This window comes from Cupressus sempervirens, chromosome 3 (genome assembly GCF_028749045.1).
Source record: "Cupressus sempervirens isolate cs-2001-9-10 chromosome 3, ASM2874904v1, whole genome shotgun sequence".
NCBI lineage: Eukaryota > Viridiplantae > Streptophyta > Pinopsida > Cupressales > Cupressaceae > Cupressus > Cupressus sempervirens.
In genome coordinates, this window is record NC_143120.1 from 702093473 (window position 1) to 702114459 (window position 20987).

The 20987-nt window shown below is 34.0% G+C and overlaps 1 protein-coding gene across 1 annotated transcript in view; it reads right to left on the bottom strand.

Annotated features, from left to right (window-relative positions):
• Positions 1–20987, bottom strand: part of LOC149568691 (proline-rich family protein) — a 47538-nt gene that overhangs the window by 15297 nt on the left and 11254 nt on the right. Inside the window, exon 2 of the mRNA XM_089821581.1 lies at positions 2174–2308. Coding sequence (XP_089677707.1) covers positions 2174–2308 — 135 coding nt within the window. The remainder of the gene's footprint in view (positions 1–2173; positions 2309–20987) is intronic.

The following is a 20987-nucleotide window of genomic DNA, read 5'->3' on the forward strand; positions in this document are numbered from 1 at the left end:
AAAAAGGCCTTTTTTTTTTTCAATGATCATGATGCTCAAAAAAAGGTTATCAACAAACGGTTTTGATCAGTTGGTAACTACATATTTCAAGCTTTGGCTTGGTCTCCAGAGGATTAGAGAAAAAGTGCTCACACTCTCCTGCCTATTGATGTGAGTTTTGTAACCACTCCCAACACACAAACTAAAATACTAAGTATCATATCCTCTCTTGAATAATAAGGAAAGTTCAAATGCTAAACAATGTAACAAATGTGTGATCAAAGAAAGCAACCCCAAGCTTTACAATACGTACTAGCAACTTTATGTTGGAAACAACTCAATGGAATTCTATGATATGCTAATTTTCATAAAGGAACTTAAATAAATGTTCCTCAACTTAACCAATTACTTTCCTTTGAAGCATGTATGACCTTGCAGAAAGCAATTGGATCTTGAACTAACTAGATTGAACTTCAAATAAAGACAAAAAAGTAAGGGTTTAAGGTGTCTAAGCCACTTGCTAAGGAACAAAGATAACAACAAATGATTTTTGGATAAAGGAATTCCTTATAGCAAACTTTCCTTTTCCATATGGAAACAACTACACAAACATGATGTAATTTCTAACGGCAACGAAAGATTTTTATATTGTAAACATTCATCTAAATACCCAATATTGGCACAATCCAAATGAACATCCAATATTCAACTTGCACTTTAGTGGGTTTCAAACTAACCATACATAGCAATTTGCAATTAACAAACTACAAATGGTATGCACTAAGGAATTCATCATATATCTCCACATTTCTCCATTAAAATCAATGAACTTGCAACTGAAAAATTTTAAAAGTAGAAACCATGCAAAATGTAGAAATTCATACAAAAAGATCTGCCATATCTTCAATGAAAATAGTATACAAACTTCAACATAGTATTAGCAACAACTTTCAATCTCCTACTACTACTATTGTTTGCTTCTATCTAATGACTAACTCTTTAGAAATAAAAAGGTTAAACCTTTCGTAGAACTCTCTAACACAATGAAGTGCCTAGATTGATCTGAAATCAATGGCCAAAACTATTCCAAGAAAACTCTAATTAGGGTTTGTTGCAACCACCACTTACAAATATTTAATGTCATCCAATGAGATGATTACAAATCTTTGAATACATACCCTCTCAAAAACAAAATGATAAATTTGCCTATAGCAATACATTAAATGTCTTCCACATGTCCACTTGTAAATGAGTCTGTTTTGATGAACTTGTACATGTCTACATGGAATTTTTCGATTGGTTGAAGATGAAAGGGTGCCACCTCAACATGTATATCTTGTAAAATTTAGCATTCATTCACAAAGAAGAGATATATCTTGATACTTGACATTAATAACTTCGAATAAATTGTGATGGCTCATATTCCAAAATTGCTCCATCTTCATGAATTTTTCAAATGGTTTAGACTTCTTGGCTGTCTTCTTGGATGTCTTCATCTTGCCTTAAATTTATTTAATGACTTAAAATTGTCAGCCTTCATGTCGTTGATTCCTTCATTTCAATCTTGGATTTCAAGATCGTCACGGCATTCTCCATTTGTAAAACAATCTTCTTGTATTTTACAAATGTCAGATTCTAGAAATGTGTTTGAATAAATATTACAATATGTAGATGTGAATGAAGGATGCCTTGGCCTTGTAGTTAACTTGCGTCACTATTATGATAGGTATCCATGTGTATTTAGTTTCTATCTGCTATTTTGCTAAAAAAAAGCAAGTTCTTTAATGCCTGTAGGATGTATGCAGGTATTATTATGTTGAAAATCCTTATTAGTATCCCATTTTGTATACCTCATGTATCTTGTTTAAGTCCATTGTATTAAAATACTAATAGCATAGCAACCTAGATATTTTGTTATTTTATAATACAATTTTATGGTTTTCAAATAAAAGAAAAACTTAAATATCCACGTTAACAATAAGCTTTGTTTCGATATATTATTTATTAAAAGACAAAAAACAGGGAAAGGTGACCTCTATTAAAGTTCCTAAGAATCTCTATGTGAGTCCAGAGCTTGTTGCTCCACAAACTTTACATTGAAATATGTACTAGCAAAGTTAAAGACTTAAGTATATGGTTACAGGATCCACAAAAATATTCTTATTAGTTTTAACAGGAATTGCCTTGTTCTTACCTCAACCGAGTAAATGTTAGTCTGGCCAGCTGTATCCTTCTCAACATAGCCAGTCCATCTTTTGTTTGAAGGTGGAAAGGTACCTACTACTTTGGTCTTTTCCTCAGCTACCCACTCCATGCTCACCTTTCCAACCTGAACAGACCCCAACAACATATTTAAAAAGTTACATATAGGTAAAATACAAGATTGAACACAAAAGACGCATATGCAGTGTTTCAGTATGCAGCTAGAAGCTTGTAAGCAATAAATTTATATTCCACCTCATGCTGCAATAATACAAGTAAATTCAAATATTAGCCTTTTTGACACTTGAGATACTCACTTGTCAGATTTCTGAATTCTCAATATCTCTGTGGCTGCTGGACTTGTTTACGTATGAAAGGTGAAAAATCGGAAATTGTGCAATATTAATTAAATGTTTAAAATTAAGAACTGCTTGGTGCTCATTTTGTATTTTCTCTGAATTAGTGCTTTTTGAAACTCTGCTTACAACACAAAGAACTATCTTCACACTTTATTTGATTCATACAATGTACAAACTAAATATCCTACAATTGTATTGTTTATTTGGATATAATTGTCTTCACTAGCTTGCTCCTAGTATGAAAGATCCCTAGGTGCTATAACATAAAATCCAAGGTAGCTATAATAAATTCAAGTGCTATTCTCCCTCATCTAAATTCCTTGAAACTAACTTTACCGAGTTAAAGAGGAATCAATGACGAGGGGTAGAAAGCATAATAGAGGACCAAAAATTAATTATAGCTCTTTGCACACGAAACCTTGGAGTAACCAATCAACAATGAAGCATAAATTAGTTATGAGTAAATTAAATTTATAATAATTTTTTATAGGATATTATGAAAGACATTCCGAGAGATCGGTTAAGCTGTGTATGGATAGATTGAATCCAGAAAGAGAATCATGGTGATTGAGGAAGCTTTCCTGCAGAAGACATTAATTAACATGAAAAAAAGCAATTCATTTAGGTGGGGCACATTTCCACATCTTCCATATGTGTCACAGATCACAGATACCTGAGTAAATTTAGCAGAAAATATGGAAGAAGATAGTACTAAAATTGACAAGTTGTCTCTCATAAGACATTCTATAAATCCTATAAGCTAGACAAACTTGTAAAAGAGAAGTGAACTATATTAATAAAAGGAATATACTCCAAGAAGCATACTCGGCAACACCGGCCATCCCCTTCTCAACATTAAAAAATGATTAATGGCTGTGGAATATTCTACACAATATTGTGGATATCTTCTTCAAGAAATCTGACAACAATGAAGTTCGCAAGATAGCACCCCTTTGTAACTTACAAACTAAGTTGCCAAATCAGCAGGTCCATTGCTAACTCCAAATACACAAGCGTCCTTGAATTGGATTTGCATCAGAATCTTCAGTGCATCTTTCCAGGACTTGAAATTTCTAAGGGTGAATTGTTTCTGCCCAAAATCTGCCATAACCGCATGATTTCACCTATGATGTGGTGCTTCCAAAGCAGCTATGTCATGATTCTAGGGATCAAGTGGATTTTTTGTTGACAATTCCCTTGCAAAAACCCTTAACAATGTTGCATCCCTCAAATTTTGCTTTTATATACCAAATTTAACTTGTTTTATGCTAAGTTGCTGGTTTAGGTACGAGTGCAGGTACAGGAACTAGAACCCAGTCCAGTAATTTGACAACAAAAAATTCATTGGGTCGTGTGTGTGTGTGTGTCTGTGTGTACATATTGATTGTACAAACTAAGTATCCTACAGTTGTATTGTTTATTTGGATATATCTGCCTTAACTGGGTTGCTACGAAAATGGAAGATCCCTAGGTGCTATAACATAAAATCTAAGTTAGCTATAACAAATTCAAGTGCCACTCTCCCTCATCTAACTTCCTTATAACTAAATTTACCGAGTCGGAAGGAATAAATGTCTAGGAGTAGAAAGCATAGTTAGACGAGAAAAAATCAAAATTATGGCTCTTTGCACAAGAAACCTTGGAGTAGCCAACCAACAATGAAGCATAATTTTTTATGAGTAAATTAAACTTATAATAAACATATAGGGTATTATGAAAGACATTCCACAAGAACTGTTAGAATGCGAACAGAAAGATCAAAACCAGAAAAAGTATCATGGTGATTGAGGATCCTTTCCCACGGAAGACATTAATTTATATGAAAAGTTCAGTTCCTTTAGGTCGGGCACATTTCCACATCCTCCAAATGTGTTGCAGTTACCTATGTAAAATTAGCAGAAAATATGGAAGGTGGTAATAAAAATTGATAAGCTGTCCTTCATAAGACATTCTTTAACTTCTCTAAGCTAACCAAACTTGTAAAAGAGAAGCAGACTATACAAACGAAAGGAATATACTCCAAGAAGCATACTCAGCAACCCCAACCATCCCCTTCTTAACATTGAAAATAATGAATGGTGATGGAATGTTCTACAAAGTGTTGTGAATATCTTCTTGAAGAAATCTGACAAAAACAAAGTCTGCAAAACTGCACTCCCTTCGTTTCTTACAAACTACGTTGCCGAATCAGCAGGATTGTATCGCTAACTCCAAGTATGCCACTGTCCTAGAATTGGATTTGCACCAGAACCTTCAGTGGATCTTTCTGGGACTCTGCATTTCTGAGGGTAAAATGTTTCTGCCAAAAAGCTTGCAGAATCATCATGAGTCCACCTCTGATGTGGTGCTTCCAAAGCAGCTACATCAAGATTCTAGTGATCAAGGAGATTTTTGTAGACATTTCACTTACAAAAACCCTAAACAATGTTGCATCCCTCATTTTTTTGCTTCTATATACCAAATTTAACTTGTTCTAAGCTAGCTGCTGGTTAGGGGATGAGTGCAGGTACAAAAACTGGAACCCAGTCCAGTACAGATACATATGTCCATATATATATATATATATATATATATATATATATATATATATATATATATATATATATATATATATATATATATATAAAAACAGTGATACTTATAATTGCCAAAAAAATGGAATATTTAAATACCTTGTGCTCATAATTTGCAAAATTCAAAATAAGTCTAAAAATGTCATCACAGAATGAAAATTCAAATTACAACGAATATTTATTATTTAATATTGATCTTCTTCTTCATCAAAAGAATCAAGGTCAATGTCAATATTTGGCTTCATTTCATTTGAACCACAATCAATTAGATTGCCACTCCCACTAGCTATGTCATGTGCGAAAGTTGATTCAATTTCATTTTGCAAATGTTTGACAAAATGCCAAAATCATTAACAATACAAGGAAAGTGGTTTCACACAACATGAACAAACAGCTGCTACAAAATATGCATGGTGTAAATCAGCTGAAATTAGTCTTATTAATGCAGATAAAGTTTACCAATCCTGTGTTCACAGGTACAGCTCACTAGTGCAACTGAAATGATATTTAATTACTTTCTTCCTGGCATATCTAGATATAAAATGCTGTTACAAAGTTATGATGCAGTTGGGATGGATGGATAAAGGAAATGGCATATCCAAAATAATGGAGACTGTAATTGAGATTACAATTGATCAAACTATGCATTGGTACAGCCCCGATTACTGCCAAGGCAATCGGGCAGTACACTGAGCATACCCATAGTGATACACAAAATGTACCCAGACTTTACCAGCAGTTCCTGGTGATGCAGGTTTTAGGCAACATTGCGACAAGAAAAGGCATATAAATACCATAACGAACCAAAATGTAAATTCATTTTGTTTGTTTTTTGCTTGAATAATGAATACCCTATGCTGCTTGAATGACATTGCAAGGTCAAACCAGCATCCTGCTTTCAGTTTAAATTTTCAAACCAGAATCCATACTTAATACAAGTTTTAAACTTTTAAGTTTTTAACAATCGTAATGTGTTCAATCTTAATATTTAAAATATGAAATGTTTTGACAGTTTGATGAAAAAGGCAAACACAAAGATTTAAATTAAGGATCCCTTGCGTGCATATTTCAAAACAAATTAGGTATATTAAATTGAACACTCAGATTTTTAACACAAGTATCCCTTGTGTGCATATTTCAAAAGAAAAGTATATTAAAATAAAAACTTACAGATTTTAAATAAAATCAAATTACATAGATCAAAATTAATATTAAAAAAACTGAACTATAGTTTGACAATGAGCATAAATCATGAACTTAAATCAAAACTAACATCTAAGACTCTCTACTATCACCCTAATAGTTCAATTTCATAATTTATTCATCGGCTACAGAATAATATAAAAATTAAAATCGAACTATACGATGAAATAAAATCTGAAGCTTTAAAGATTGAATCATAGAGTTTAGACTCTTTAACTAGAACATATTGTTTGAATTTCATTCAAGTATTGTAGGCTGTAGCTATGGTCAGATTCCATCAGGCCCACATAGATAGCATAAAGGTTGAGATAATATGATTATTGTGATATAATTATTATATTAATAATATGATTATTGATAATATAATTACTTTGATAATATGATAATTATATTGATAATGAATTATATGATATATAATTATGATATTAATCATATGGGTTATGATTATATATTAATATAATTATACTGGGACATCTTGAAAGAGTGGTGACCCTTGGTGAAGGGGCACCACTAATAGATATAAAGAAGAGTAAATCTTATTTTCTTGAAAATGAAACATCACAAACAATTTGCATTATTGAGAAGTGTTTACCATACAGGGTAAACGGTTTATTAATGCATTCAGACAATAGACAAGAACATGTAACATAGAAGTATTCCTTTTATTATTCGCATGTATACAGAAGATACTACAATATTTGATATGATTGATTACAATGATGATTACAATTCTCATTCTGATCCAAAGTCCATTCCGGACAGTGTACATATATCTTCCCAAAGGGGTGACTCAACCATCACGTGCCCATTCGGATACAATTCTACCCGTCAACTACAATATAGATTTTACCGATATCATCCCCCCCAAAAGAAAAGTCGTCTCCGAATGACAATTACAAAATATCCGAGACAAAATGACAAAATAGAATACACTAATTGTGCCTAACTATAACAGTATAGATCTTTTTCTGTCACACCACTTTCACATTCGCCCTATGCCTGTACCAAACAGGTCTCCACAACACGTTGCATTTGTAGCCTCTACTAACACAATAATGTCACCTTAGCCAATCTGACCTTGATTGCCACCTGTGCTGCCTTCTCTACTTCCTCCTCTAGGAAGACTTGGATTTACTTCTTAAAATGCAAAGAATCAAAAGAAATCCCAAAGAGATTTAAAGAATTTAAAACCTTAACTGGAAACTTATCAGAACATAAAATTAAAACTCTTAGAACTAATAATGGAGGAGAAGACACCTCAAATTTGTTTAAGAGGTTTTGTAAAGAAATAGGAATTAAGAGGGAGTATATTGTTCCTTATAACCTGCAACAAAACGGGGTAGCAAAAAGGAAGAATAGAACAATTATAGAAGCTGCAAGAGCTATGATATTTGATCAAAATCTAGAATATTATCTTTGGGCAAAAGCCTCTTGTACTGTTGTCTATATTCAAAACAAAAATCCTCACTCCCACCTTAGAGATAAAACTCATAAAGAAGTCTTTACTAAAGTTAAACCCAATATAAGTCATCTTAGGATTTTTGGGTGCCCTGTATATATCCATGTTCCAAAATAAAAGAGAACTAAGAACCCTTTGGGAGGAAAGGTATTTTTGTAGGGTATAGTGATACATCTAAAGCATATAGGATTTTCATACCTGGTCAGAAATATATTGAACTTAGTAGGGATGTAATTTTTGAAGAAGATTTAGCATTCAAAAGAGCCCTAAGTTCTAAAGAACCCTCTCCTTTACCTAGTTCTAAAAGAAATACTTAAACTGAATCTCAGAGGGAGAACATTGAAGAAATTGAAGATGAAATTCAAAATCTTAATCTTGAAGAAACTCAAAATTCTAAGAAAAGACCACTTTGGGCCATTAAGATAGTAGAGGAAGCACAAGACTTCACTGCATCATCCGAAACAATCAGAGAAAGCAAAAGAGGCAAAAGATTTTCTAGTTATACAGCAAGCATGAATGATTTGTCTAAATCGGAACCAACCAATGTTTCAGATGCTATTAAATATACAGCTTGGAAAGATGCTATGACAAAAGAATACCAATCTATTATGAAAAATGATGTTTGGGAAATTGTTCCAAGACCTGAAAGAAAATCCATTGTTTCTTCCAAGTGGATATTTAAAATAAAGCATGCTACTGATAGTAGCATTGAAAAATATAAAGCCAGATTTGTAGCTAGGGGATTCTCTCAAAAAGAGGGGATTGATTATGAAGAAACCTTTTCTCCTGTTGCTAGATACGCCTCTATAAGAGCAGTCCTAACCATTGCAGCATCGAAGAGATGGTAAGTACATCAAATGGATGTAAAAGCAGCATTCTTGAATGGAAAGATTACATAAGAGGTATATTTGGAGCAACTTGAAGGTTTTGAAACTCATGACCCTAAATTTTTTGTTTGCAAGCGCAAAAAAGCTCTCTATGGACTTAAATAGGCTCCAAGGGCTTGGTACAAAAGAATTGATAAGTATCTCACCAGCTTAGGATTCTCCATGAACAAAGCTGATCCAAATCTATATTATAAAAAGGATAAAGATGATATGATAATTTTCATACTGTATGTTGATGATTTACTGATAACAGGTGATGATTATCTCATAGATCAATGCAAGAAAGATCTAATCAGAGAATTCAAGATGAAAGATTTGGGACTTCTTCATTACTTCCTAGGACTGGAAGTATGGCAGAATTTTGACAGCATTATACTTAATCAAGGGAAGTATACATTAGATATCTTGAAGAGATTTGGAATGTGGAACTGCAAGTCTATGTCTTCTCCAATGGAGACTAATCTACATAAACTTAAAGAAGCAGCAGCAGAACCACCTTCCATAGATTCTACTCTCTACAGAGAGATGATTAGGTCCCTTATGTACTTGGTAAATACAAGACCTGATATTTGCTATGCTCTTAATGCTTTAAGTCAATTTATGTGTGAGTCAAAGGAGATTCACCTAGTTGCAGTCAAACACATTATGAGATACTTACAAGGCACTCTTAATCTTGGGCTCAAATATAAGAAAGTTGACTTGGTTTTACATGGATTCACTGGCTCAAATTGGGGTGGAAGTGTTAAAGCAGAAAAAGTACTTCAGGATGTTGTTTCAGTTTAGGACTAGTAATAATATCTTGAATATGCAGAAAACAGTCTTCAATAGCACAAAGTTCCACAGAAGCCAAATACATTGCAACAACGATGGCTTCACGGGAAGCAGTTTGGCTTAGAAAGTTACTTGTGGGATTATTTGGTAAAGCCATGAATCCTACGATTATTCATTGTGATAATCAGAGTTCCATCAAGCTTTCGGTGAATCCAGTTTTTCATGACAGGTCCAAGCATATTGAAATTCCTTAACATTATGTAAGAGATATGGTAGACAGGACTACTGTAAAATTAGAATACATTTGCACTGCAGATCAGACAATAGATATTCTCACCAAACCTCTCTCTAGAGTGAAGATAGATCACTTCAGGAAAAGACTTGGTATGGTTGAATTGTAATTCATTTGTATTCTTAAAATTATTAATAAAATAATTTTATTGTCAGGCTATTAACTGTTATAGGCTCCACCATTTGTATTCATTGTTATAGAGGTGACGATCTTTGAGATAATGAATACTTGTATAAAAGACATTATGAGAGATGACAATCTCTCAAATAATGTGTTGAACAATAGAGAACTATTGTTAGATCTAGGTGAGTTCAAGATCATTTGTGACATAAGCATTTCTATGCCCATGAATCACAACTTGGATAAAGGAAGAATTTGTTCTTCAGACTTTATCCTGTGTTCTAGTAGATCTTAACACAGGATCAAGTTGTGATATAGGATTGCTAGTTCCTGTGAGTCACAGCTTGGATAAATGAGGAATTTAATCATTCTTCAGATTTTATCCTGTGTGTATTGCATTACATGCAATACTGACATCACTAGTATAAGTGATAAGTCATATCACAAGATGGTTATATGACTCAATATCATGTGTTCCATGATACTAATTGCTCAGAAGATTCAGATAGATATAGAGTATTAATCTATGCTTATTCATGTAATTGATGATGCTAGATATGTTATCTCTCAATATGATTATCAAGTTAAGAGGGAGTGTTAAAATTCTAACAGTGATATTCATACTAGTCTGAGAGTGCAGTCCACACATTAATCTTCTCTCCTTGTATACCATTCGAAAGCATTATATACATTACACTTGGCAAATAGGATGGGTGGCGATCCTTGGCAATAACCTTGTTATGCACTAACCATAGCTATTTAATTATGTTAGTTAATACATGTGCTCTCCTTTTTTTGGTGCTGATTTCTATAAGTGAAGTATGGGCCGACCTAGAGAGGGTCATGAGGGACATGCCCTTTGGTCATTGTATAAGAGATGGGTGTGATTGTAGTTTAAGGACACACAAAAAACACAATGAAGTCTACTCCTTAAAACAATACTGCCCTAAACGAATTATTGCAGAGACAAACAAGTTTTAGAATCGCATTTAATATTCTGAAAATTACCTCTTACATTCTGAAGAAGAAGATCAGAACAGCAACAAAGAAGAAAGGTATTATCTCAGATTTGAACCTATAGAGTTTGCAGAAACTTTACAATGACTCTAATATAAATTGTAGTATTGAAGAGACATCTACTAATTACTCCATATAAATCTCCTCCTAAAGATCACGATGCAAGAAGGAAATCTTCATAGCCATCTGATACACTATCCAAACCAAATATGTAGCCATAGAAAGTACAAGATGAATCGAATCCATCTAGGGTAAAGGAGTAATGGTCTTAGAATATTCAATGCACTTAACTTGAGAATACCCCTTAGCCACAAGACAAGCCTTGCACTTATTAGCAGAACCATCAACTGCAAATTTGGTATGATAGACCCACTTGCACTGAACCAACTTTCTTCCCTTAGGAAGAGGAACAAGTCCCAAGTATGGTTCTTCATCAAAGAAGAATACTTCTCAACCATAGAGCTATCCCACTCTAGAACACCTGAAGCATATGAAAACTTCTACAAATTAATTGAAACTATATAACTCAAAAGAATGAAACACGAAGTCTAGGAACAAATGCAATGAGTAGCTATGGGATCACCCACAAGAGAACCAACCTCCTCAAGAAGAGTACAAGCCCAAAGAGACCATGTAGGTGCTGGAGAAGCTAGAGAAACCTTATCAACAAGATTAGGACTATTAACAAAAGCAACAAAGCATCCTTTGAAGAATCATTGGGAAGAAGTGAGGAAGAAGCTTGTGATGGGGAATTCATTTAAGTAAAGGTCTCATCAAAATGTACATCGGGATGAAAATGAACCTCTCGGGTGATAGGATTGAACAAATGATAACTCTTCACATCCTCCCAAAGCCAAAAAAAAAATGTTGACCGTCTCCATTGATTTGCGCATACCATGTGAATTATTTGTCCATACATCATTACCAAATACTCTAATTAAGAATACCTTAGGCTTGATACGAGACCAGGCCTCCTCAATAGTCATATTCTAGACTTTCTTTCAAGGCATACAATTCTAAATATAGTTGGCACAATTGACATCCTCTGTCCAAAATGTTGGAGCAAAGGAACATGAAAGAATACAATTGGCCATCTCCCTCAAAGTCCCATTATCCCGCTTGGCCATACCATTCTATTGAGGCATGTATGGCACTATGTGTTGTGACAAAGACCTCAGTCACTACAAAAGACTTGAAATGCTTGATTGACGTATTGCCTTTCATTATCTGTTTGAAACTTCTACAAAGAAAGACCCAACTGCTTCTCCAGAACTACAAGGAAGGTCATGAAAAGTCAAAGACCCTCATCCTTGTACTTCAAAAACCACACCAATGTGCACCAACACAAGTCGTCAAAAAAAGTGAGAACATATTAGCCCATGAAAATTTTGTTAAAAATGACATGCACTGATTATGTACCAACTCAAGGGGTGCCAAAGCACATGAGGCCATGCCCTTAGGAAAGGGATCCCTGTGACGTTTGCCAAGTATGAAGAGCACACAATTATATAGAGAGGGGGGATGAATCAGTATAATAACAACTTGGCCAATTTATAACTTTTTATCCAAACAATTGCTTTAATAACTTTAAATGCTGAAATCAATAATTATGAACATAAACACAATGACACAAGATTTACGTGGAAGCCCAATGTGGGAGAAAACTACGACAAATAAATGCTTTTATATAAACTCGTTCTTTTACAATGATTTGTAGGCTCCAACCTACTAGAGGCTCCAACCCCTATGTTTATGAGCACGGACTCACTGGAAGCTCCAACTCCCACCCTTCGCAAGCTCCGACCTACTGGAGGTACCAACCCCCACGTCTATCTTCATAAGCACCAACCCATTGCGCACAAACTTCTTCTCCACCTTGACACTGTTGCTCTACTCAACTAATGATGGATACATTTATTTTGGAAACTCTTTTCTTCAATTTTAGATTTTTATCTATTTTAAATCCACACTCATATCTGTAAAATATTCTTCTTTATATTCTATTTGAGAGAGCAGCAATCTTCCCTATTTAATTCATCTTTTAATTCTAACTTTTTATACATTTACATATATGTCAGAAATAAATCTGAATATAGATATATTCTGTTTGTTTTTAACTTCACCAATCTACATTATCCTCTTTCTCTCTTCTGCATTATTCTACACAACTCTGCTCTTACACACTTTCTTATTTTTATTCACCACCCACAACTATTTTCCAAATAATATAATTCATATTTGTATCTTTGGAAGCAGAAATAATGCTCCATTTCATTATGAAAGGATATGACTTTTCTAAATAATATATCTTATATATTATTAATCTTATACTAATCACATTTTTATAAGTTCAATTATATTGTGCTTTGTTCTTTTAAAACATTTATCAAACTTGGTTATAAAATGCTGCTTCATCTTTGGAAACATGCTTAGGTATCTTCCCGTGTCCCAAAAGTTGCTGCTGCAATTCACACTATTGGAATATTATATTATGTAACCTACTGAAGCAAACACATAGATCAATCTCCTTTAAACATCTGGTGTGGAATCCTCCTAGTGAATTTCCAACGCTTCTTATCCTTTACTTTTCACCCTGTAGATTCGCTAATGACGTTTGACACATATTTACTCCACAAACTCATCGCCCATTGGCTTCCAGTCATCATGGCTCCATGTAAAACACTGTGTATATTCAACGTTCATCTTTATTCAATATTGTCGTTGGAGTTATTTTTGAATGAAACGTCTCTGACTATTTATACAATGAAAACAATAAATTGATCTCTCTAATTGATTTGTGTCTTCATGGCAATGATAGTATTGCTGTATACACTAGCCTTATAAATGTTCCTCTTCTGTATAAATATGCCTACTGATTTTTTACAATGAACTGCCGCAGAGATACTCTGTCTCTTAGCTGTGTAACTCCTTTTGAAGATGCTTATTTGAAGGTTCCCTCAAATCCATTGCAGTTACTTAATTTTCCATTTCCGTCTCACAGTCTTCTATATCTCTTTACATATATACTCCATTCTATTCGAATGGCATGAACACTATATAATTTTTTAATGTGTTATCGTTTTGGTGCTGGAGTAAGTCTTAGACTCCTATGTCATATATACACTGTATATTTCTGCCTTTTCTCATCGCTCTCTATATCTATTGACTCACGATATTCGATTCTCGGTATTTTATATCAATCCGTCTAAACTTGTCATCTTCTTAATTTGTCGATCCTCAATAACATAGGCATTTAATTCAATGATTATCAGGCTTCATATATTTTGACTTTGATCTTGTTCTTGTGCATTTTGTTTGACTCCTTACGGGAATGTTTTTTCTGCTGTTCATCTCTTTCTATTTGTATAAACACGCTGTTGTTTCATATTAGTGGTTGTCACTGCTTTTAAAAATAAATCACTGCAAGAAATACATCTCCAATTCATCATTTCTGAAGACACTACTGCATATGATGTTTTTCTTCTTTGTTTCTGACCTTCATTGACATGGATGGTCCCTCCGTTGGTTGGCTTCCACATCCAATCATGACATAGTATGAGATTAGGCATATATGAATTTCCTTAACATGCTGTTTAATATATCACTCTTACTATATGATTTTTATATGGCCACTAATGCTTCTTAAATTGGGTCTCAGTATTATTGCTGTCATCGTCATTCCTTAGGGTTGTAACTGTTCAACATCTTCAAATCTTCTAAAATGAACTTTCATGTCACCGAGTGTAGCTAACCATTCTTTAATTTTGTGTTCTTTATACATCAACCTTCTATATATGTTTTCAAGGACAATGAAGTATATATAAATTTCATATTTATGTATATTCAATGTATATGCATCTTTTAGTCAGATCTTTGCTTTTGACATCAATGACAATGTTTCATCTTTGACATCAATGACAATTTTTCCATCAATCTCCCCCTTTGTCATTGATGGCAATACTTTCCCACCTCTTCTAGTTCTCATCCTCTTTCTCACTCCCCCTTTGACATCAATGGCAAAGGGATGATTATCAACCTTCTATGTGCAAGTTAGTCATCACATGTATGTAGATATGTAGCTCCCCCTATGAATGTTCTTTAGTCCCCTGAGAAGAATTCTCTATTATACTCTTACTTACTCAAAGCTGTCATTTCAGGCATCTGCTCCTATGACGATCTTTCTCAAGACTTTGACATCAATACAATCAACTATCCATCTTCTTCACGTGATAAACTTATATCACTCTTTTCTCCAAGGGACTAATAAATACTCTCATTTGTATCTCCCCCTGAATTTATGCTTCTCTCAAAACTAGGAAGTGTATGAACTGCAAGTTGCACTTGCATTTGTTTCTCCTCCTCCTTTGGTTATCTTCTTTCTCCGTACTTTTGCAGTTCTTCCCTTAGGATTATTTTTCCTCTAAGTCCATACGGATTCATTCTCTTCTTTTTCTTTGTCAGGTTTTTTTCTCCATACAAGCATAGTTCCTTTTTGTTTGATATTTGTATAATTTCTCTTGTATGCTTCATGTGATTATATGTACCTGCATCTATAATGCTGCACTAAGTGCCCATAATGATTTCTATTTGTCCATCTATTTCATGTTCTACATTCTCTCACTCTTTGACTGAAATAATTGCATGAGTGGCAATATCCATAGAAGTCACGTTGGAGTTTTAATGTACGTTCTTGTCTAGGAGGGAAATCTTTTCTGATTCTTTCCTTATCCTTTGAAGATGTGCTTGACTTTTGATCCTTCTTTCTATCTTTGTCTCTGATAGGATTTATCGCCACTTCAACATATCTTTCAAGTTCTTCCTCTTTCTTAGATGAATCTTCCATGCTACTTCCTTCTTTGATGAAGCCTTTGAATGTGCAATCATGATGCTTTGAACATCTTTCATAACCTACTCCTGTCTTGTTGGAAGATGGCATTTGGCTATCAATGATATTACTCAATATTTCAGAACTATTTTCAAACTTAAGACTGGTATTCGATTTGATAGTGGTTTTCTCTAAATCACTTTTCAACAGGGTGACTTCTTCCTCTAATTTGGCATAATTCGTTTCTTTAGCATTTAACTTTCTCATAATCTCATCCTGAAATCATTTCTTCTAGTTGTTCTTTCAAATTTTCAATTACTTTGCTTGATTCCTTTTGGGATTTATATAATTCTTGAATTTCTGATTTCTGTTTCGCATTTCTTTCTTAAGCTTTCCATTCTGTTTGTAAGCATAGTGAGATTCCTCCATGAAATCAACATCATCTTCCTCAATCTATGCCTCTTCTTCATCTTTCATGTATGTAGTATATCCTTCTTTGAGTTTTCCAACATCCGGGACTTCTTTTAAATCTGATTTGTTGTTTCTATTGTCTTCCTTTTTAATCATCTGTATTCCATCATTCACAAGGTCGTCATGATTTGTCACATCATCATGTTCTATTGCTGTAAGTATTCAAAGTGCCACCTCATCACATAAGTTAACTTCCATATACCCACATATGATTGATTCTATAATATCAATACAATCATCACTGAATATAGAGTCAGCTCCTTTTTCAAAGAATTCATTATCAATCACTTCATCTCTATTAGTTGATGCATTGTTATTAATAAGCTTCTTCAAATTTCCTTTTCTCTTATTTCCTTTCCTTTTTCCCATGTGTGCTCAATAGATCTACCTTCAAGCCATTAGCTTTATTGAAGGAATTGGCTCTTATACCAATTGAAGAGCACACGATTATATTGAGAGGGGGGGTGAATCAATATAATAACAACTTTTTCAATTTATAACTTTTTATCCAAACAATTGCTTTAATAACCTTAAATGCTGAAATCAATAGTTACACACATGAACACAATGACACAAGATTTACGTGGAAACCCAATGCCAGAGAAAACCACAGCAAATAAATGCTTTTATATAAACTTGTTCTTTTACAATGATTTGTAGGCTTCAACCTACTAGAGGCTCCAACCCCTACGTTTATGAGCACCAGCTCACTGGAAGTCTAACTCCCACCCTTCCCAGGCTCTGACCTACTGGAAGCACCAACCCCCACTAGTGTCTTTATGAGCACCGACAAACTGCGCACAGACTTCTTCTCCACCTTGACACTATTGCTCTGCTCAACTGATCTTGACACTGTTGCTCTACTCAGCTGATGATGGATACACTTATTTCAGAAACTCTTTTATTCAATTTAATATTTTTATCTATTTTAAATCCACACTCGTATCTGTAAAATATTCTTCTTTATATTCCCTTTGAGAGTGCAGAAATCTTCCCTATTTAATTTATCTTTTATAATTCTAACTTTCAATATACATACATATAGGTCAGAAATAAGAATATAGATAGATTCTATTTTTTTTTACCTTCACCAATCTGCTCTATCCTCTTTCTCTCTTCTGCATGATTCTCCATAACTCTGATCTTACACACTTTCTTATTTTAATTCTCTGCCCACAACTATTTTCCAAATTATATAATTCATATTTATATCTTTGGAAGCAGAAATAATGCGCCCTTTCATTTATGAAAGGATATGACTTTTCTAAATAATATATCTTATTTTTTTTAATCTTATAGTAATCACATTTATGTAAGTTCAATTATATTGTGCTTTGTTCTTTTAAAACACTTATCAAACTTGGTTATAAAAATGCTGCTTTATCTTTGGATACATGCTTAGGTATCTTCCTGTGTCCCAAAAGTTGCTGCTGCAATTCACACTATAGGAATATTATATTCTGTAACGTACTGAAGCAAACACATAGATCAATCTCCTTTAAACATCTGACATGGAATCCTCCTAGTGAATTCCCAAAGCTTCTTATCCTTTACTTTTCACCCTGTAGGTTCACTAATGACATTTGGCACATATTTACTCTGCAAACTCATTGCCAATTGGCTTCCAATCATCGTGGCTTCACATAAAATGCTGTGCATATTCAACTTCCATCTTTATTCAATATTAGCGCTGGAGTTATTTTTGAATGAAATGTCTCTGACTGTTTATACATTGAAAACAATAAATTGATCTTTATAATGATTTGTGTCTTCACAGTAATGATAGTATCGCTGTATACACTGGCCTTATAAATGTTCCTCTTCCGTATAAATATGCCTGCTGATTTTTTACAATGAACTAATGCAGAGATACTCTGTCTCTTAGCTGTGTGGCTCCTTTTGAAGATACTTGCTTCTTTGAAGGTTCCCTCAAATCTGTATTAGTTGCTTAATTTTCCATTGCCGTCTCACAATCTTCTACATCTCTGTTCATATATACTTCATTCTATTCGAATGGCATGAACAAAATATAATTTTTTAATATCTGTCATCATTTTGGTGCTGGAGTAAGTCTTAGACTGCTATGTTGTATGTACTCTGAATATTTCTGCCATTTCTCATCACTGTCTATATCTATTGACTCACGATATTCGATGCTTGATATTTTTATATTGATCCCTCTAAACTGGTCATCTTCTAAATTTGTTGATCCTCAATAACATAGGCATTTAATTCAACAGTTATCGGGCTTCATATATTTTGACTTTGATCTTGTTCTTGTGCATTTGACTCCTTACGGGAATGTTGTTGCTGCTGTTCATCTCTTTCTATTTGTATAAACATGCTGTCGTTTCATATTAGTGGTTGTCACTGCTTTTAAAAACAAATCAATGCAAGAAACACATCTCCAGTTCATCAATTCTGAAGACACTACTGCATATGATGTTTTTCTTTTTATTTTCTGACCTTCGTTGACATGGATAATCCCTCTGTTGGTCTGATACATATACACGATACCTGAGTCATGGCTTCCACATCCAGTCATGACATAGTATGAGATTAGGCACATATGAATTTCCTTAACGTAATGTTTAATATATCACTCTTACTATCTGATTTTTATATGGCCACTGATAATTCTTAAATTGAGTCTCAGTATTATTGTTGTCATCGTCATTCATTAGGGTTGTAGCTGTTCAACATCTTCAAATCTTCTAAAATGAACTTTCATGTCACCAAGTGTAGCTAACCATTCTTTGCTTTTGTGTTCTTTATATATCAACTTTCTATATATATTTTCAAGGACAATGAAATATATATATTTCATATTTATGTATATTGAATGTATATGCATCTTCTAGTCATATCTTTGATTTTGACATCAATGACAACATTTCATCTTTGACATCAATGACAATTTTTCCATCGAAGTACACAAGCTTGTCAAACTCCCTATGAACAAGAAATCTAAGGAAGAACAATCACCACACTTTGTATGCTCATCTACAAGAGACATTTGTAACTCAAGTGTCAAAATTGCTTTCGTCAATGAGTCAAAAAGCAATGACCCTAATAAAAACTCAAATCCATCAAACCTATACAAATGGGCCACATGATCAACTGTGCCTATAACAACCTTCTCAAGATCATATAACTCTTGAATAGTCACATCATTGAGAGAGAACCATTCCTCCATCACCATGATAAAAAGTCTAATAAGTATCAGGAACAAGGAGAATATCATCAATGCAACCATCCTACATTTGAACTAAGCCTGCCGCTAAAATTTGAATCCACAAAGAGTTCCCAATAGCAATGTGAAAAGTACTACTTTTGGAAATGAATCAAGAAGATCCACGATATGAGTCATGTAATGTGAAGCACCTGAATTAAGAATCCAACTATTATTGATTGGGACAATTCCCTAGCTAAAAATGTCTTCCCTTCTCCCGAGGAAGAATAATAAGACATGGCAATATTACGCTTCCTCATAGCTTCCTCCAATGCTGCTAAACTCACAAAACATCATGCATCATTATACCTACCGATTTCCCACAAAAGGACGAATTCTCCTCCTTAGACTTGGAGAATGACTTTCGTGAGTTAGGAGGAGGAGAATTAGTTTTCTAATCATTCTTTGCCTTAGGCTTGGAGGCTTGCCATCTATAGGAAAAATTTTCTTGGGCTTCTTATTATTACCATTGCCCTGGGAAGATTAAGCCATCAAAGCATGGCTCTTAAAAAGAGCATCAATCTAAACCAACTTGACCTACTCTCTAGTTAGATGATCACAAAACACTTCAGAAGAAGGCATCTTAAGATCTTCTCCAATAGCATCCACAATAGAATGAAAGGTAGAATCAAATACATGAAAAGCACCTCTAAGCTTAGATATGATCAAGAAGATACACTCTTTATCATCTTTGGCATGATCACATCCTTTCAAATGTGACAAAATCAATTTAAACTGCACAAGGAAATCCTAAATAGTGGCAAATGCATCTAAAGAAAGAGAAGTGAGATCTGCTTCAAGCTACAAGATCCTGAACTCATTGACTTTACCATACAACTCAGCAAGCGTGTCCCACACCTCTTTAGGTATCTTATGCTCTGCAATATGAAACAATAAATTATCAAGAACATGGAGACCTATGAGTTTTTTCACTTCATCATTTTGTTTTAATGAACAAACTACGAAAAATGCCTAAGTAAACTCAGGTTGGTCTTTAATCCAACATTTGCCAAAGACCCCAAGATTCCAACAACTATGAAATCTTAAGCTTCCATGAGTGACAATTGTCTGGAATGATAAATTCAATCCTTGACTCTAACAATATGGACAAGTGAACACAAAAAGACCAATGTACTTCTTACACCCCGCCAAAATGGATAAAACCAGAATTTGCTATTCCCGGCACTAATTTTGCCGAATAACACCAGATAGAAGCAACAAATGCAACATGCAACTTCAAGCTAATAAAAATGTCAAAAGATAGCAAAGTATTTAGAAAATATCTGGTCCACAGTGTAGCCGTAGAAGCAGCTTTCCTGCAACATCTGGTTTGTCAAAAATCACCTCGTTTGCATAAGTTATGTGATAAAGAAAAAGAAGCCTCTAAGAGTCACTAGTGAGGGCCCAAAAAATCACCCATACAGTGGCTAAAAATTTGTAGAGCTCTTAGAGAAGAGTATATTTTTATTACAAGAATGTGGTGGGTAGCCTGTGACACACAATATTCCTCAACGCTTTACTCACCCACCACTGTGAGTATTATTCACGACACACATTCTAATGAAGGAGCACTAATGCATATAAGGAGCAGAAAAGC